Source organism: Siphateles boraxobius, unplaced genomic scaffold (genome assembly GCF_051911475.1).
Source record: "Siphateles boraxobius isolate OS27281-9 unplaced genomic scaffold, OSU_SipBor_1 16, whole genome shotgun sequence".
NCBI lineage: Eukaryota > Metazoa > Chordata > Actinopteri > Cypriniformes > Leuciscidae > Siphateles > Siphateles boraxobius.
Genome location: NW_027508766.1, coordinates 8,658,559 through 8,680,009, shown reverse-complemented (window position 1 = coordinate 8,680,009; position 21,451 = coordinate 8,658,559). Strand labels below are relative to the sequence as shown.

The 21,451-nt window shown below is 37.3% G+C and overlaps 1 protein-coding gene across 5 annotated transcripts in view; it reads left to right on the top strand.

Annotated features, from left to right (window-relative positions):
• Positions 1 to 21,451, top strand: part of rtkna (rhotekin a) — an 81,810-nt gene that overhangs the window by 50,571 nt on the left and 9,788 nt on the right. For all 5 annotated transcript variants that reach the window (XM_077231504.1, XM_077231506.1, XM_077231505.1 and 2 more), the window contains 5 exons: positions 14,953 to 15,152; positions 16,326 to 16,387; positions 18,120 to 18,173; positions 18,888 to 19,005; positions 20,941 to 21,165. In XM_077231504.1, the coding sequence (XP_077087619.1) occupies positions 14,953 to 15,152; positions 16,326 to 16,387; positions 18,120 to 18,173; positions 18,888 to 19,005; positions 20,941 to 21,165 (659 nt within the window). The remainder of the gene's footprint in view (positions 1 to 14,952; positions 15,153 to 16,325; positions 16,388 to 18,119; positions 18,174 to 18,887; positions 19,006 to 20,940; positions 21,166 to 21,451) is intronic.

Genomic DNA, 21,451 nt, shown 5'->3' with positions numbered 1-21,451 from the left:
AGTGCATGTCATTGAGGATTGAAATGAATGAGTGTTAGTGGAATGACATCAGATGGATTTTGAATGACCCCTGCTTAAGTTTGATGTTCATAACATTCATAAAAGTTCTTATGAATGAGCTGGTCGTTGGTTTTTACCGTTCAGAAGTTTGGGCGCAGTAAGATTATTTTACTTTTAAAATAAATGAATACTCTACAAAAAAATGATAATACTTATAAATAATACTTAATACTCTTGTCTACAAATTTGTCTACAACAAATCAGCATATTAGAAGGATTTCTGAAGGATTAGTGAATAAAAGCGAAAATGAAAGATAAAGAAAAGACAGCACAGACAGAGGGCTGTTCTAATTTTGTCATCTTACCGCATATATTTTCTTAACAACATGAGCCGCCTTGAATGAAGAAAGTGATCAGCATGATTGATATTCAAAATGGTAAACAAGAACTGTATATCTGCAATCTGCTAGTATATACAGTTATTTTACACACAAGTGCAGAACACACATGCTAGTTGACAGTCGCCTGTAGTCCTGTTGGTGTATATAAGCGCACATTTTTGGCCGTGTGTCATGGCCTTATAGTCCCCTTATATATATTTAAACGTATTATCCTTGAAAAAAGAGCCTTAAAATAGCTTGAATGTAACTCTACACCCTTACCTCATTTAGTTTTTGCAGTTGTATGAATATGAAAATTAGACCCGCCTCCACTCACTCACACCAGCTCAGAGATCCACTCGTTGAGGTTACAAGGTATTTCGTGACATCAGAAACACCAGTCATTTCAAACCGCTTTTTTGAGACTGATTTTTTTGACTTGCATTTGTAAATGGTTTGTCTTAAAACATATTAAAAACACCACACAGACATATAAACAACATTTAAAGGCTTGATTTTCACCATAGGGGGAGTTTAAGAGACTTCATTTAAAAAAATACAAATATTTTTGACCCCAAATTTACAAACATGTTTAGCCACCATTAGCAGGAGTGTGAACCCTGTATCCATTTGAAAAGTCATCCATCTTTCTCTGGTCAGGTGTGCTCATGGCAGCTGAGTGTGTGTGCTCAGCAGGGCCAGCGCAGTTAATCCCGCCTGTAGACCTGCACTGTAATAGACATGCTAATGAAGGGCTCAGTCACACAGCTGCATTTGTGCATTAATTAATGAGTCAATAGTAATAGTGTATTGGGAAAACCATTATAAAGGGATTCACTGCTTTGTTACAACACTTGCTTTTAGCATCAAATTCAAAATTGCAACAACAAAAAAAAATGTTTCTGTAAATTATCTTGGTGAATGAGTTGCCGCAATGAGCAACAACTGTGTGTGTACAAAGCAGACAGATGTTGATTCTGCAGGGGGTCTTTCTGCTGTTCAAGCTTTCTATGTGCACACACTCTCACTCTCACACTTGATCTTAATGAGGTGAGAGAGAGAGAGAGAGAGAGAGAGAGAGAGAGAGAGAGAGAGAGAGAGAGAGAGAGAGAGAGAGAGAGAGATTTAAGATGATTACAGTAATAAACTCCTGGCACTGTTGATTTGTGGAGCCATAAGTTTTTAAGTTTGTTGGTCATTTTGGAGGTCCAAGGATGTCTGTAATACCTGGAAAAATGTATCCATTTGCATTTCCATTCTTATCAAAAGCAGCTGCTCAGCTGGCGCAGCACTAATCTGGAACTATGCGATTTGAAATCTGCTGTCCTTTGCCTATGGGTGTTCAGTTCTGGGCAAATTTTATTTTTGAGACAATCAGCTGAGCTATAAATTTCATATGACTGTCCCTTAGCCTCAATGGAGAAAAATACCCATGAGTGTGCAGTCTTAAAGCAGGCGTAAACAGGGTCATGCTAACCAGCCAAATGTGACCTCTTGGTGGGGTCAGTAAATTAAATCATCTTAGTGCACCGCCTTTAGTTAATCTGTTTGTCAGTTATTGTTGATCTGGATTGCCTCTACATCTATGGTGTAAAGACTATGATCTAATAATGTACCTTTATCTACCAAAAGCTGCAACATTCATAGTTAATGTAATGGAAAGTGAGGTCAAGTCATACAGAATCATACATCTGCAGTCATGCATCTCAGGCATTCATCAAAGTCAAAACAGTGTGGAGGAGAATAAAAGCTGAGCTCTGTTGCATTTCAATGCAGTCCATTCACGGCAAGAGCTGACATTTAAAGGGGACATGTCATGGAACAAGAACAAAGCAAGATTTTTGAGTTCAATGTATGTACACGTAAAGTCATTCACAACACAAATAACTCTTTCTAGTTCAAACAGTCCACATTTATGGAAAATGTATAGTTCAGAAATAATCATGGTATTGATTTCTGAACCATGAGCACCTATCAACAGTATCAACACCTATTTAGTTTTCAGTTCATAAACTGTGCAAACTTTACAGCCATAACAGATGTGGGTTAAATAAAGAAGTCTTAAAGGTGCCGTAGCCAAATAGACTGTTTACGTCTAAAGCCAGGGTCACACAGACTTTGAGCATGCAAAATTTCTTTAGACACTGCAACGGTCGTCACGCTCTACTGTGTCTTTTTTATTTACATTAATTTAACAAATAGCAATACACTGCAAAAATATCATTCTTTTAATTCAGCCAAAAGGATTTATCGATCTTCTACTGGTCACACGTCTTCATGTGATGCGAATTCGCAGGTCAGAGTTCACCAAACTTGAACTTCGGAACGCAGCGAAATGTGAATGGAAGTCAATGGAATGAAACTTGTAGTGTGACCACCCCTTAAAGGGACAATGTCTAGTTTTTTAGGTATTTTATTATCTAAAATCAATATTTTATTCATAAATATGTCCTCAATGGTGTACAAATACCTCTGCCAATTATCTGACTTATCCTCGTAAACGAAGAATTTATTATCTTTATATACATGTGACGGGTAGGTCCACGAAGGCTTCCATGTAGTTCCGCCATCTTAAAAAACTATAGTAGCAGAGAGGGTCAAAAAGTACTAGGCTAACGCGTTTCCAAAACACGTTTTTGTTCAAGTCAAAGATTTATTAAGCCATTTCAACAATACAGTTGATAGGAATGTGTCTTGGTATGCCCACATATACCACTTAATTGACAACAATACACTGGCACAACAACTCATGCCACACATATACCACACATATACATCACAAATACCCCCCAATGACATCAAATACACAGACAACACTAGTTCCAACTAATAGAGCAGAGCAGTGAGAGGCGCTTGTTGTCACTGCCCCGGCAAGTCAGTTAGTAATTCATACTGTAACATTTGTTTGTTCGTTGTGTCAAGTTGCAGTTTGTTTGAAATAACAAACCTGTTCATCCGAAGGAAAACTTGACGAAGTGCTATTAGAATACATCCTGTCATAGCTTTTTGGTACATAACCGCTACCGTAGATGCAACACGCATTTGAAAAAGCGAGGCGCTGGAGAGCACAATTCGTTTGAATGCAAAATACAATTTCACCGCTAGATGGGAAAAATTCCTACACAATGTCCCTTTAAGGGTCAGTGAAAGGTGACATTATTTTTTTCTCCTGCCAGTCGAGGCACTACAACAGACAATACAATATGGTTTTAATTTTGGCAATGTATTTTTATATTTGCTATATAAATGCACATTTTATCAAGTCAGACTTTTATTTATTTTTTTACATATTGGATGTTTATAGGAAAAGTTGGTGCAAAACTGATTGGTCAGCACTCTTACCTGGTCCAGCATGCCCTCCTTTGTGTTGAACCCTAAAGTAATGCAGAAATGTGGAATATTGTAATAAAATTCAGTTTAAATACAGTGTGTATACTGTAGCTCAATGTATCTACATTAGTGTTTATCTGGTGTAAACCTGATAGAACACTGGTCCTCCAAGGTCACTGCTTCCACTTTTTATCACAGCTCTATACTTAGAGCAGCCAGAGGTGCTTAACTGCCAATTAGCTGGCTTGAGCTGATTAGAGACCAGTCCCACACTCGGCCTTCAACAGCATCAAAGTCTGAGATTAACAGCCATAAGGGAATATAGATCAGCCCTAAGTGTGTCACTGAAGCGTGCAGACCCCCCACACACCTCTTACCTCCACTAGCCCAGAAACTGAGCCTGTAAGGGGTTTAGCAGGGATCTCTAGAGCCGGGACGTTACCTGGCTGAAGAAGGGCAGCGAGTGTCAGGCCTGAGGTGAACATGCTGTGTTTGGGTGTGGAGAGAGGATCAGTGGCTGTCGCAAATGGAGGAACCCTGGAGTGAATCTGTGTTCCTGGGGATGGTTTGCCTGTGTCTTTACAATATACAGAGTGAATACTGAGCAAATCCATTTGATTCATGTCAGTGGTCAAACCAGAGTGTGGTTCCATGGCTAATGGTTTAACTTCTTTTTTAAGTTGTATGTTTTATCTACAATTAATAATTAATGCATTATAATTATTACGGCCATGGATATTCTAGAAATATTAGGGAGTTTCAAAATAGTTATTTCAAGGCCTGGAAAAGACTTAGAAATGAATACAGTTTTAATTATTGGGGAAATGTCTTTTGTGAATATATATTTTTCTAGTTATGCTGAGATCTAAAATGTTACTCTTTGTAGAGTAAAACTTGGTCAATGTATGATGATGTTCAATGTGAATTTTTTTTTTTTTTCTATGAATCCGTTTACAAAATGATTAGAATAATTTTTAGTGAATCAGTCTGAATCAAAATGATTTTTGAACATCAGTATCCAGTTACCACAAATAACTGAAAAAGGGATGGAAAAGTCATGGGAATGCATTGGTCAAAATAAGTGAGAACCCTATTAGAATAAAGTCTGTGATTATGGATTATCTGTCTATTGCTTGCAATTTCTTCATATTGCGTATTGAATGTCAAGATGAATGTTGATTTAACTCCATTCAGTTCATAAATAACAAATTCATTTTAATAATTCTCTGATTACATAAAGCCGTTCATTTCATTTAGACAATTACAAACAGACTTTTGACTCATCAGAATATGTTTAAAACATTACTGATTATGGTTAATTCTATAAGTCAAGTTGTGGTTCTTCGGCTTTGCATAAGCAGGTTAAGTGAGGTTATACTATAGGCTCAAAATACACGCAGATGTCGTTGCTGGTGCTTATTCCCAGATAGCACACACACCTACACAATTTAAACATTTTATTTTCCATCACAGATGTGGGCTGTGTATTGTCAAAGTTCACCGCTCAAGCATGTACATGTATACTCACACCCCTTCTTTTTTCTGTCTCAGCCTGTGCAACTCTCTCCAACACACACAGACACCTCTTTTTCCCAAACACACATTTAGACGCACCCTTTTTCAGTTGTCGAAAACCAGCTGTGCTGGAAGGCTTCTCGCCTTTGTGTGGGAACAGCTGGCTGGAGAGCCATAGTCACACACTGCGCATTTTAGACGGCCCTCACACACATACACAACACCATCTCAAATGGCCCATTGTGTGCTAATAATGAGACTTGTGTATTGCTGTGCAGCTTAAATAGGATTCCATTTTGGCCTACGCAGTGCTAACAGGGTGAAAACTGTGTGTCTGGAGTACAACTGGCCTGTTGAAGCTGTTATTTTCCTTCAAATCTTTGCAAGTAATGGAGCTTCCGCTGGCAATGTTTCATCAGTATTTAGGTAGCGTTCTGAACTGGATGATAGGGTTAGCGCAGGTCAACTGAACCCTGCCCATAGCTTTACCTGATGATCTGATGATTTTTAGAGCTTGTTTTCCTGTTGCACATGAAGAAAATTAGGATTATTTTGAGGGCGTATACTATAGTTACTACATGCATATTGGATCACATTGCTATTTAAATTTTATATGTACTGTTCCAAAATTGAGGGAATTTTTTAATGTTTTGAAAACTCTCTTATGCTCACCAAGGCAGAATTTTTGATTAAAAAAAAACAGTAATAGTTGTTTTAATTGTGATAATGCTACACAATATTACTGCTTTTTGATCAAAAATCCTTTTTTAACATTTTCAAAGTCTTTACTGTCCCTTTTAAATTATTTGTGTCTTTGCTGAATAAACGCTTTAAACACGACTGACCTTAAACATTCTAATGGTAGTGATGTTGATATATATTAAGAATTACACAATGAAATAAAATCATTAAAATATGTTTATATATTTTAAATAACAAAACGGTGTCTATTTTTCCACTGCAGTGGACAAAAAATATTCGGCGAAGAGGATATAATAGTGTATTAATACTATTTATATTTTTATAAAATGTATTTATAATAACAAAACAGAGATATTATAAATGGTCTGTATGGATAATACTGGTTTGGAATGCTCGCTAGATAGCTGGCTACGCTTACGGTATGTCATCTATTGTATGCTTAAGTCTTGAGTCTCGACTTGTTGTTAGTATGACTTATCTTTTATGTAACTGAATATCTTAGCTTTTGCAGAAGGATTTGCCTTTTGCCCTGCAGAGAACTGAATCACCAAAACTTTGCTAAGTCATCAGTGTCCCTTTGTGTCCCTTCCAATCCCACGTGTCTCCTTCCCAAGCTCATTTCTCTACATCTACACCCGTATCAACTATAAATGGGAAAGTCCAATAACTGTCCACAACGCTTGCTTGAACCACGAGAACAAAAAGAGTAGAGCTGAGATTGGGTGGAATGGATGGGGAAGGCGGGTGCATATTTGTGGTTGACTGATTTGAGGCTGAGTGGCCTCAGTCAGTGAAATCCAGTATGTCTGTGGGTGTGGTCAGTGATTTGGCCTTTTCAATTAGTGTTTTGCCTTTGGGTGTCACCATATTTTCTCTCTACTGTGTGAGAAAGTCATGGTTCGGAAATGCAGAAGAGCACATTAATTAGTGTGGTGTGAACTTTCGACTTTTAGTGAAAAGCAAATTGTTAAAGTAGCTGAAGAATATAATACCACTCTTTTCATTTACTCTATAATCTCCCTTAGTGCCAAAGGTGATCATTTCCTGTGTTTTTTCAGGCCTGTGGTTTACATAGTTGGCCATTTTCCAGTGCTTCTTATGTTTACACCCATTTAAGCAGATGTAAGCAAAAGTGATCCAGGTCATACTGTGCTTTTAAGTTGGTCAGTGTTGCTCAGAAGATTTCATTTCATATTTCTCTTTTAGCCTTGCAGTTCAGGAGTTACAGCTGCTGCTGTCAGTCAGGAGAGCTTCACACAGATGACTGCAGCAAGTTTTCATGACAAGAAATGACTTCACAGCATTTGAATCCTCTGAGAAGAGCAACATTTCCATTTCCTCTGAGATGCAAACTTTGACATGTAAAGACAAACAAAAGCAACAGCTCTCTGTGTTGCTGTTCATCTGCATATGTTTCGTTCTGGATGTTATAATGCTGCTATAATGTCTTAACTAACTTCTTTGGTCAACCGGCTTCATCAGAAAGTTCATATGGTTGTCTTAAGTGATCTAAAAAGTTAATTTACCATAGAAAACTTGCAATTATATGGGAAATTACTGTTGACAAAGAGTTCCTCATTACAAATGACACATCAGTGCAGCTAATTGCTAACTTACATTGGCAAGGTGCATTTTCTATCATGTTGAAAACAGTGTGAGCACTGACTATCTGAGACTTGAGGATCTGTTTTCTGATATCTTTGCTGGTAAAAGGAGAGAGGTCAAAGTTTAAGATTTAGCCTCAGCGTGAGAAACAGAGTAGGCAAAAACAAGGCAAAACAAACAAGCGGATAAGAGCATTATCCCAGAGAGAAATGTCCTGCAGGACGTAACTTCATGCAACTATAACCCCAGTGGGCCTATTAACTTAACATTGCTATTTGGTAGGCTGGATTAGTTCACAACGGCTAATGTCAAAATGTTAGCAAAATTGCTTTTAAAAGCAATTTGGTAATTGCCACGTGTGTCAGCTCTTCATGACACTAATGGGCTTTTCACGCTTTTCCTAACACTGTCTTAACGTGCAGATTACGTCCACTTTTAACCCAGGCTTAAGCAACATTTCACACTTGTAATGTTAAAAGAAGGTTAGCACCATTTTTAACCCTGGGGTACAAGGCACTGCAAAGCCTAGAGCTAATTGGATGAACATTAGGTATGTTTACATGCACTGATTTTCCTCAATGAATCCAATCTAGTGTTGGATTCTGAAAGATCTGTTTATATGAACTAAACGTTCCAATTCAATTCACATATTCGTTTAAATGTGTATTACTTCCATTCCGAACACAACTTCAGAGCATGCACAGTGCCAAGAAGAAAAGCACTGAGGTACTGTCACCGGAGCTACTGTGAATTTTTGCCTTAATGACATATTTATCAGAAGATGTTTTTTTTTTATTATAAAATAGTTTGTAAATATTCAATTCATAAGACAAATTTGCAAGATGTAAATTAACATACACATGCTTGTAAGACATAAAATGTGATGGCACTGCGCATTTGCACAATGTAACTTTAAATCCAATTGAGAAAATAGTCGGATACCTACATTTGCGTACTTAATTTTTTTACTGTTGATTGGATTATTTCAGGTCTACACCACCCCTTTTAATCCGATTGAAATATCAGTCAAGCTGGATTATTTGGGGCATGTAAATGTAGCTACTATGGGAAATGCTAACCTAAACCCGGTTACAAACCTGTATGACTCACTTCTGTGGATCATAAAAGAAGATATTTCTCAAAATTAGTTTTTTTTGTTTTGTTCATACAGTGGAAGTCACCGTGGTCTAATGTTATTTAGGACGCCACTGACATTCATTTTATGGACAACATTTTTTTTAAATATTCTTCGAAATATCTTCTTTTGCGATCCACAGAAGAAAGTAAGTCATACAGGTGTGGAATGACATGAGGGGTGAGTAAATTATGACTAAATATACATTTTTGTATTAACTATTCTTTTAAGTGTGTAAAATGCTAACATGGACTAAAATAACCTAGCATGATGTTAAAAATGGGGTTAAAATACATTTTAAATTTTCAAGTGTGAAAATGTCTGTATAAACATTTGGGCTGGAGTGAATCAAGCTGCAAACATGGGCTGGCGTATTAATGTGCTTTAGATCAGCATCTCATTATCTGGCTCCATGTGGCTGGTTCCTCTGTTTACATTCTTTCATTTGACATTATAAAGCCATTAGTTCACAATCATTATTTGAGGTATTTTCAGGGGGAAAGACTTCAAATTTATAGCTTATCCTCTAAAGACCATAGTCATTTCCCATGACTCACGTCCCCTGCCACTGAAAAAAAAAATGTACTTCCGATATCCCTCGTACGGGGATATCGCCACATTATACATGTCTCGCATCTGCCGGCGGTTTTGAGTGCTTTGACAACAAGACCAGCTCCATTGTGTAATTATTAGCAGTTAAGTCCAAGTAGTTTGCACTTCTCAGAGCAATAAACCGATCATTTTCCTGGCGGTTCTGTAGCTGTAGAGTTTCCGGGGGCCTCTGAAGCGTGGCAGATATTAACATGCAAGGCGTTTGTCACAGTAATTACAGACTCATTAGTTTTTTCGTACTCTTTATTGTGTCCTCTATCTTTCTGAAGATTCCATCTCTCTCAATTATTCTCATCTGGGTTCATTTTCAACACTCACGCTTCATTAACGGGAAACAGAGTGCTCGCTGTACTCTCCTCCCTCCTCTTCTCTTCGCTCCTCCCTCGCTCCCTTGCTCTTTCACAGCTTCTGCTGCCAGCCCGTCACCATCGCTCACACTTACACTAACGACTGGCACACACACACACACACAACACCGCCTGCCATGCTGCTCTGCCCTGGCACCTGTAACAGGCTAGGCGGCACTTGGCAACCCTGAAAATGTGTTTGAAGGGTCTTTGTGGCATGTGGTTGTATATTTAATACACGCTTATTCCTGCAGTGCTAACTTAAGTGTTTATTTGAAGTACTTACACTACCATTCAGAAGTTTGTGTGGGTACGATTTTTGTAATCTTTTTGAAAAAAGTTTCTTACACTCACCAATAATATTCAGCAGTCAATGTAGTTGAATGTATTGTAAAATGTAATTTATTCAAAGCATAATTACTCCAGTCTTCAGTGTCACATAATCCTTTAGAAATCATTCTAAAATGATGATTTGCTGCTCAAGAAACATTTCTTATTATAATCAATGTTGAAAACTGTTGTGCAGCTCAACCCTTTTAAAACTGTGAAACATTTTTTCAGGATTTTTGGATTAATAGAGCTAAAACATTCATTTGAGAACGATATCTTTAGTAATATCTTTTGAGCAATCGACTGCTTCCTTGCTTGTGTGTGATTGAACCATGGCATGAAAGTGAGCAAATAAAACAAGCAATTACAATTTTTTTATTTATTTGTTTGTTTTTACCTGTCTTCATACATTAATCAAAACTACCCTAATGAAAATCCAGAATGAGAAGCTGGAGTGATTGGGAACAGCATTACAATGCTTGTCCACCAGCTCTATACCAGCATAAACCAGCCTGGACCAACATGAAATTCATGCTGGATTATGCTGGATTTTTCCGTAGGGTAGTCAAGTCACCTTGATTTTTATGGAGCTTTATACAGTTCAGATTGTTTCAAAGCAGCTTCACAATAATAAACAGCAAAGTAACAGAATGAATTATGCAAACTTCATCAAATATAATGACAATAATGCCGTTTTTCAGTTTGAGTCAGATCAATGTTGATTCAGTTCAGTTCAATAGCGGTGTCGATGTTTCAGACTTCGACACCGCAATATTTGAAAAAAATATTCAGATAGTATTCAAGACAGTAGTGTATGCTCAATTCAGCTCAAGTGTTGTCCTCATCCGATAGAGTCAGTGCAGTTAAATCAGTAATATATAATAGTGTCAATGCAAAATTGAAATCAATATAATAATGTTTTTCAAAATATTATATACAAAGATGCCCATCATTATAACTTATAGCACAAACTCAAATTCCATTATTAGACAATCTGAAGTGGAACACTTGTTTCCTGGTCTAATTCATAAATCAATTGAAAATTTACATAGCCTCTATCAATAGCTATGTTTCCATCCAAAGTAGTGAATTTGCACAAAATTGGAATATCGCATAAAACATAGTCGAATGAAGCAGCATTTCCATCCAGTGACCTGAAGAGAACAAAATCATCACTTCCTGATAAACTGATGCTAAATATCACTAAAAAAATGGAATTTGCTGCAGTAGGAGAAGCCACTGTATAAAATAATTTCATATATAATAAACAGGGGTGTGAAGTAACGAAATACAAATACTCACGTTACTGTAATTAAGTAGTTTTTTTCAGAAATTGTACTTTTTTGAGTAGTTTAAAATTTTTGTAATTTTACTTGAGTAGATTTTAAGTGATGTATCGGTACTTTTTCTCCGCTATTTTCCTTCTGTTTGTGGTCGTTACTCGTTACATGCTTGTTTTAAATGTATTTTATTTTTATCCATCAACGTGATTGGATTGAGTAAGCGGTCTCGTGACTGTCATCAAATCAAATTAAGCATAGACAACTTTAACCGCCTATTCCTGCTGTTACTCGTGACTGCTGTGGAAGTGCATTCTTCACGCATCAATCCAGATATCAATCCTCTAATAAGGTACATTTCACATTTCTGCTTAATATGATATTTATATAGGCTGGCCTGTCTACAGGGCCTAACATTTGGTCTGAGGTTGGGGGTATTGCGTGACGAGTTCATAATGCGGTGAATTCCCGCTCCCATTTACTTCACAATCACATTATAGAGACGCACGTCACGATCTGTGCACTGCCGCGTCTCGCGCTCGCCATGCCGCCAGATTCAGAATCAGTGCACTCTATGAACCATGGCGTTAACTTGAACTGCATTTTTGTCAGTGCGTGACCACAGCTCGTTAATAAACAACGTTTTTTGATTGATCCATTACAATCCGTCTTCATCTGGCAAGTGCACTTGCGCAAAAAATTTTTTTCATGTTGAACTTTTTTTTGTGTGTGGATGCTGCTGATAAAACAGCTTCACCGAGACTACAAAGAGACATGCATTTGTGTGTGTGTGTGTGTGTGTTTGTTTGTTTCTTTTGTAAACGTTTCCTGGATATAACTTCCCTATTTAATGCACAATTTTCCTTACAAATTATATTCTCAGCAGCATTACAATGCGAGTAAATGTAGCCGTGTAAAATGTAAGGGATGATGCCACCCTTCTAGAACAATGTGCATTTACATTTAAATTGTAACATATTTAATATCATGGAATTAAAGTGTGTAATTAGTGTTAGCTCACTATCTTAGCCTTTTTCAGTGCATTAGGTGAGGTAATCTGATAATATTAGTGATTCTCATTTATCAAAACACTAACATTGATACCGTTTTGGAGAGAAATTGGGTATTTTTTAATCTCTCTATTTGATGCATTTTAAAAAGATGGATGATAGATATTCTTCAATCTTTCTAACAAAGAACAAAATATAATGTGAATTACAGTATGTACAATTTTTTTAAATTTATAAATTGTAGTGCACAGTGTTTATTGTAAGGGGTAGAATCCGCAGCTCAAAACTCACTACTCATGAGTACTTTTAAATAAGCTACTTTTTTACTCTTACTCAAGTAGTTTTTTGGACAAGTACTTTTTACTCTACTCACACTACATTTTTTGGAATGTAATGCTACTTTTACTTGAGTATGTTTTTTCAGTACTCTTTCCACCACTGATAATAAATCACTTGCCTCTCAGAGCGTGCAGACGAAACGTAACAAAGTTACGTATCTTGCTTTCGGAGGCTGATTCTGCTGTTTGGGTATGCAGTCGTGTAAGACAGTTCTGGGAGGCAATTATACTGAACCACTTTGATGGCAGGCTTTGCTCAGGCATATCAGAATGACCAAAACAGCATTTCAGACGAGATCTGTCCGCTGGTTGCTCCAGTAAAACCATCCCATCGCAAAGTCACATGTCTTTTTTGATTCGCATCTGGGAATTGATGCGGTAAATTTTTTTTCCATCGTTGTTTATGCACATGTTTTCATCCCGGAAAAAAAGTTTATCCGACTCAATTGAGGGCATGCATTTTTATGCGCATTTTTAGAATTTATGCACATTTTGGCATTTCCATCCAGCGTTTTTTTTATGCGAATGATGAAAATGCGCATAAAAATAGGTGGATGGAAATTGCCATAATTACTAGAGTTTTTGCTACTTCTACTGTTAAACTATGAGTCAATACTGGATCTTTTTCAAACACTGTCATAACCAGTTGGGATTTGGCAAGTTTCCAGAAAAAGCCTGTTTTCACACTGAAAGCAAAACTGGTATGATGCCACACTATCACATGCAAAGTTTTAATGGATTTATTTTTCTTAAAGTTATCCATCATATCAATAGATCATCTCTCTTTTTTCTCCAGGTCTGCTTTTTCCATGATCCAATGCTGTAAACTGTACAGTAAATCCGGTTTTGACTTGAAAGGGGAACCAAAAGAAGGAGCTGTCTTAATTGATGCCTGGTTAGACCTTAATAAGCTTCTGAAATCGGCACACAAACGAGGGTCCTGTTGCCATGGCAACATGAGCCCCACTGTAAGGCAGAAGGGCAAAGCATAAGAAGGTCTGGATTATGTCACTTGAGAAAAATGTAAAGAGAGAAAAGTGACCAACAAAGCATTTTCATTGCTTATCTTGTTTTGTCAGAATAGACAGAATCTTTAGATTTACACAAAAAAAATAAGCCTTGATGGATGAAAGTACAGTTAGTTTAATATGGTGTCACCAGTCATCGAACATCCGCAGCCAAACACTGTAAAAAAGATATCTGTCCCTCACAGCCTCATTTTCACATGTCAAATTAAACTTGTCTTCTTTTCAAGGTATATGTTCGATATGGGTTAAAATGGACTTGTTTTATCTCTTGCATGCTTTGTTCTCACTTTCTCTGCCTAATTCATTTCACAATAGATTTAATGCTAAGTCCCATTGCAGAGTTCATTTGAATGACAGTAAGGTTATATTCCCCCACTCGAAATCCTCAGTCACACCCATCTCTCCTTTCTTTCTCCTTTCTTCCCTAAGCACCTCCTTTTTTTCCATCTTCATCCCTATTCTTTCTTTTATTCCTGCCCTGCATAATCCAGCCTCTGTTCACTCGCATCTTCCCAAAAAGGTGCACTGCGCAATCTCACATGCTAGATATGGCACCACATCCAGACCGTTTCCCAATCTGTGTTCATGTGTAAATGATTCAGTGTCCTCCTGGTGTCTGGTTGTTTGAGGCTAAACTGAAGTCAAGAAGCCAGAGCATCTCTTTCAGCTTGTTAACCCCCCATATTCAATTTCATACTTCACTGCATGGAGAGACACAGCGAGCTGAAGCAGTCCATTACAGAGGTCATGTGACTGGAGTGTGTCTTATAAGCTGTGCCTTTGGATATTTTTGCTTAAAATAGAGATAATTAATATATGTGTGTGTGTGTGTGTGTGTGTGTGTGTGTGTGTGTGTGTGTGTGTGTGTGTGTGTGTGTGTGTGTGTGTGTGTGTGTGTATATATATATACACACATGATTTTAAGTATTTATCAGTAAAGTGAAGCAAAAAAGAAACAATGAAAAAAGACAATGACACATTTGTGTTTATGTTGAGTTTTCCTTGCTTGTTTTTTTCTTTTGAAGACTGTCTTGTTGGACTCCTCATAAATCATCTCAAGGCCCCAGAGACATGGCAGGCAACCTAAAAATGTTCATGTGGTTACTAGTTTTATTCAAGTCAACATTGTTTAATCTTACTGAACAACCCTGAGAACATTAGGTTACACTGATGAAAGTCATTTCTAATGTTCAGATCATGAAATTGCTTGACAAAGTACATGTCTCAGTTTATTGTATGAGATTAACTGCTATCGTCCATTTGGGTGAACCATTTTATACATCGTAATTTGTAAAACTTAGCAGCAGTAAACCTGACATGGGCCTCTGTTTTTTTTCCAGGACAGTGACATCCAGAAGAAGATCGACTATGAGATCCGTATGCGTGAGGGTGCGTGTAAGCTGCTGGCTGCATGTTCTCAGAGGGACCAAGCGCTGGAGGCCTCCAAGAGCCTCCTCACATGCAACTCCCGCATCATGGCCTACATGTCAGAGCTGCAGCGCATGAAGGAGGCGCAGGTCATGCAGCGGATCGCACGCAGGTCAGAGCTCACTTATGATGAATGTACTTCTGTTTGGTTCAACTTAAAGGTACACTATGTAAGTGAGCAGAAGCTCCTCTGTTCTGTGTGTTTGTTTGTTTTTAAACCAGGTGTTTACCTGGAGGTTCAGCATGCTCCATGTCAACCTTTCTCGCTCATTGTGACTAACTGTGCCACTTCCACATTGCGTAGTAGCTGGAGCAACTTTTCTCTATTTACAGATATGATGAGACAAATTTTTAATTTTGAACAAAAAACATCACATCGTCCACCTTTAACAAAGTTATCTAAATTAGATGTGGAATGTTTGGGTGGTTTTTTGATATTTGTGGTGTTTTATAAAAGGTAAATCCGATAATAGGCCATTTTTTTTAGGTTAAGCATTTTTAATTATACTGTCAGCACCAGTATATAGGAAGTTTTATCAAAATATGCATAGCTGATAACTACACTTTGACCATAAGTACTTCAACATTCACAAATCACATGCTTATACGCGGTCTTACTAAAAATAGCTGAATGTATTTCTGAATGTATTGACTCAAAGTAGAAATAATTGGACAGCCACAAAGCACATGACTTCAGAAAATAGTGTTGAGGTCAGAAAGAGTTTAATGTGGCGAGTGTTGTCCATTTTACAGGGGTAATTTCAGGATCTCTTTATCAGGATCGTCACTGTAAAGCTAGTGTCAAAGTGTTAAATGTCAATTTAAGGCAATTACTACAATGTTGTCTTTTTAGTCACATGGTTGGCTGTAGAGTAGACACACCACATACACACAAAAATTAAACTATTTTTAGATGGTTAACATGTTTAATGTTTTAAAGCTGAAGTGTGTAATGTTTTCAAAAAAAAAAATTCATATCCCAGTTTATGTAACTGTAATTAGAGCATTTGTAGGTTAAATAACGTATTGCGCTGGCCAATACGCCTGTTGTCTTGAACTTATGTATGGATGTCAGTACATTGCTTTATTTATTTGAGCATATCAACCAACCTGACACCACAACATTGGCTCAATCAATAGTATGAATTGACCAATGGCAGACATGGGAAGTGCTCAGGAAATGGTTAGTAACTCCATTTGGTGACACACACATCAGCTTTAATTATAACTGGTTTGGAGCACTTTACACATTGTGGTTTGTGTCTTATTGAGTGTTTGTGTTCAGGTCTTCTGATACAGGTCCTATGGATGACCGATCCCCATGTAAAGGCAAAGTAGCCATTTCAGGTATGTTCACAGAAAATAATTCAGGCCGCCGTGAAGGTTTTAAATCACATAATGAAAGAAATATACACTACTGTTTAAAAGTTTGGGGTAGTGTAAGATTTTATTCAGCAAGGACACTTCCTAAGTGCCACAATAAATAAAAACAGTAAAGACATTTATAATTTTACAAAATAGTTGTATTTCAAAATATGTTATATACTTTGTATATAATATATATGTATAACAAAATTTGTTTTGTTTTTTTACTTTCTATTCATCAATGCATCCTGAAAAACAAATATCACAGTTTTCACAAAAATATCCAAATATCACAGGTTCCACACAACTGTTTTTAACATTGATAATAATAATAAATGTTTCTTGAGCAGCAAATCATCATATTAGAATGATTTCTGAAGGATCATCATGTGACACTGGTGGTGGTTGAGGAGAGATTCCCCTGACATGATTGTAAAGCGCTTTGGGTGTACAGTAGTAGAAGACTAGAGGTATCATGCTAAAATTTAGCTTTGCATCACAGGAATAGATTACATTTTAAAACATATTAAAATAGAACACATGTATTTTAAATTTTAATAATATTTCACAAAATGAATGTTATAGTGTATTTTAGTGCTTTGGTGAGCATAAGATACTTACCAACCCCAAACTGAATGGTAGTGTATATAACATTCTGGGGTTTTTTTTCATATGTGTATTGTGTGTAAATCATGCAAACCCGTCTGTTTATACGGTTGTCTGAGCACTAAATCACACCCCTGCTGTTTTATATATCAGCGCCTGTGTCTCAGTCTGCTGTGGGTCTTCTTTTACGAGTCGTCCTCCCCTCCTCACTGTCTGGATCTTTTAGAGGGACCAACCCCCCTCTTAACACCCAGTGCTATTAACTCTCAGTTCAAACTCCTTGACTGCACCCATGGCAATTTGTGTTTGAGATCTACAGTGAGAGGCCTGTAGGGGTGATACTTTGTATGCTGTGATTATTACGTCATCATATAGAGGACCTTATACCCTCACTTCACAGTCACATGCACGCTAATGTAAACCACTCTCATATGTAGTCACTGACAGAAACTGCTGATTTTGAAGAAAAATTATGTGCAATGGTTTTATTGGTAGCTAAACGCATTATCAAATTAGATGAAATATTTAATAAACAAACACAAAAAGGGTGGGGCATTTGCAGAATTTTATCAATGAGGAGCAATCCTGTTCAGCAGAAATCTGCTTCACTTTCTGCAGCTGCAGAATCTGTGTGGGATTCCTGTTCATGTGCCATTATTCCATCACACAAATGCATCCAGACTGTTATTTAGTTCATCCCACGCACATACAATCTAATATTTCCTACATGCAGCCTCCCTTTTGTTTTCTGCTGTCCATCATCTGCAGTCAGTACCCTATTAAATGTTCCCTAACAGCCTCTTCCTATTAATTTCATGAAGTTCTGCTGTTATTACCAAGCTTGATTACCCAGATCTTGATGGAGAGGCACATCCAGGTGGGCTAGAGCGATGAATGCGGTCTTGATGTGGTGGGTGGGCCAGTATGATAAAGGCAGCACGGCAAAAAATACCTGATGTGTGTTTCGAATGTATTTTTCTATTGATTGACATGGAGTGACAGCCAGCAATGGTTGCTTGCAGCTGTGTGTGTGCGTGCGTGCGTGCGTGCGTGCGTGTGTTATAACCTTGTGTGTTTCTCTCTGACCTCTGACGACCCTGTGTTGCAGATCTACGGATACCTCTTATGTGGAAAGACACAGAGTATTTTAAGAATAAAGGAGGTAACATCTGTTTTTCCTCTTCTCTTTGATATTCAGGTTAAATAACACTGCATGTTGTCTTATAAACCATTGAATATCACACACACTAACAATAGGGAATACTGCTGTGGTACATTGTGCATTCAGTATATGCATTACCACGATAACGAAAAACACATTTATTTATGAAGCGTTCAGGCCCAGCAAAGCCCTCTGGGTAAACAGAATATTTTTACTGGCATTGGAAACATTTTCCAGACAACAGTGACTTATGTAGTTTTGCCTAAGATGCTTAGAGAAGCTGACAGAGGTGACATTATGTTGATAAATGTGACACAGGAACCCACATGCATGTGTTATTCTCTAATGGGAAAGCTGTTATATGTGCTCTATCCTGTTAATACGAACATATATTTCAAAAGCCATCAAAAGGATTAAGGCAAGAACATTTAGGTCATTAGTCATTAGCCACAATTAGTCATGTTCTATAATTTGTATAGGGCGAAAAAATTACACAGATACTACCTTTGCCCTAAGCAGGAAAAAGCAGGACAGCACACACACACACACACACACACAGGTGCAGGAGTAAGTGTTTCCTGAATGAACAGAGTTGCTTTGGGGGGTTTTACAGGCACTGGGCCAAACCTGTAGCTACATTGGGGAAGACATTACAACAGGTGGGACTTCTAAGTAGAAATCATTTATAGCAAATGTCTTTGTTTCTTTCTTCAGAGCTGCATCGGTGTGCTGTGTTCTGTCTGCTGCAGTTGGGTGGCGAGATCTTTGACACAGACATGGTGATGGTGGACCGGACACTGACAGACATTTGCTTTGACAACACAATTGTCTTGTGAGTGTGCATGTTTTGTTGCTTTAACTTTTTAACTGGACATTTATTTAACCCATAAGGCGTTTAATCTTTGTGCAACCTTCTAATGTTTATACTATAGTCTGTATAAACTGTACACGTGGATAAATAAAACATTTGGTTACGCTTTATATTAGGTGTCTTTGACTACTATTCACTTACATAAAAACGTACAAAGTACTTGTGTTCTTGAGGTGTGAGGTGGGATATGGGTAAGGTTAGGGACAGGTTCACTGGTATGGGTAGATTTAAGTGTGGGTTAAAGGGTTAGTTCAGCCAGACATTCTGTCATCATTTACCCACCCTTATATCGTTCCAAATCTGTAGGACTTTTGTTCATCTTCGGGAACACAAATGAAGATGTTTTATCTATATTTTTTAATTTTCTGTCCCTCCATTAACAGTCTACGCAATTACCACTTAGATGGTTTCATAAGGAGATCGTAAAACTAATCCATATAATTGAGCGGTTTGGTTCAAATTTACTGAAGAGACACGATCACTTTATGATCAACAGATTGAATTTAGGCTTTTATTCACCATATACACATGCATCAAGTCACACATCAGTTGTGGTAAGCGGAAGCTCAAGCATGTTCGCTTGACGTGCGAGAACCATTGAGGTTCAGTCTAGTGTTACACAGCACTTTTGAGCTTCCACAAGAACCAGTGAGGTTCGTTCTCATGTGTTACACAGCACGTTTAAGCTTCAGCAAGAGGTTTGTTCTCACAACGCTTTTATGTTCTCTGATCAATATTTATGTCAATAAAAGTTTAATTCAGGAGCTCTCTTTTAAGCTCTCAGGTTTCATTTAAAATATCTTAATTTTGTTCTTCAAAGATGAAAAGGTCTGATGGGTTTGGAATGACATGAGAGTGAGTAATTGATGACAATTTCTTCATTTTTGGGTAAACTAACCCTTTAAGGTGAAAGGGAAGGCATAACAGTGTGATTTAAAGATGTAATTACAGAAAGTAGTTATAGCTATAATGACATGCAGCTATTTTAAAATATAAGTACAATGTAAAAACACGTATTTACACAATAAGTGCACTTCATCAAATGATTCAAATGTATATTTAATGATATGTATGTAAGTACATAGTAATTAAAGACCAATCATTTTTATATGAAAAAAAAATGTATCCATTAGTAGCTCATTTGGAGCATCTGTTCCTGTTGGTTAATGTTTGCTCAGATACAGTAAAGGCCTCTTTAGTAAAAAGCACAGATTTAAACTGCTCAGAATGTGTTAAACTTTACTAGATAATTTCATTCAGATGTTTTAAGTACATGCTACTGTTCAAAAGTTTGGGGTCGGTAAGATTTTAAAAATCTTGAAAGAAGTATGTTATGCTCACCAAGGCTGCATTTATTTGTTTCAAAATACAGTAAAATTGTGAAATATTATTAGTAAATAGGTTTTTTTATACATTCTAAAATGTTATTTATTGCTGTGATGGCAAAGCTGAATTTTCTGTATCATTACTCAAGTCTTCAGTGTCACATGATCCTTCAGAAATCATTCTAATATGCTGGTTGGAAAAATGCATCAAAAACATTTCTTAATATTATCAATGTTGAAAAAAGTCGTGCTGCTTAAGATTTTTTGGGATATAATATTCCTCCACAATTTTTTGATGAATAGAAGGAACAGGAACTTTTGAATCAAATAATTTAATGGGAAATGTATTGTAACATTATAAATGTATTTACTGTAAATTTTGATCAATTTGATGCGTCTTTGCTAAATAAAAGTATTAATTTCTTCTTCTTTTTTTAATTCTTACTGACCCCAAACTTTTTTAATGGTAGTGTATACTACTGTAAATGTAAATTTGCACCCTATTGATATCAAATGTGTGTAATAATATGACGTACATGTGCTTTATTAATGCTGTATTTCCTTTGTGCAGTAATGAGGCCGGGCCTGGGTTCGAGCTGCGTGTGGAGCTGTATAGCTGTTGTTCAGAGGAGGATTACTCAGCAGGCAGCACCCCGAGGAAGCTGGCCAGCAAGCTGAGCTCGTCTCTAGGCAGGTCAACGGGAAAGAAAATGAAGGCAGGCTTGGAGCCTGGAGCCTGCAGTCCCACCAGCAATGGAGGAGGAGCGACAATTCTGCTGCCTGTGCCCTCTGTACCGTAAGTGTGTACACACACACACACACACACACACACACACACACACACACACACACACACACACACACACACACACACACACACACACACACACACACACACACACACACTGCTGCTGCCTGAACCAAAACACAAAAAGGATTGCTGTGAAATGTAGGCAAGTGATAGACATAATGATAAGACAATACTGTTCAATATTTTGGGGTTGGGTAGATTTTTTAAATGTTTTTGAATGTCTCTTATGCTCTCCAAGGCTGCATTTATCTGATCCAGTAAAAACAGTAAT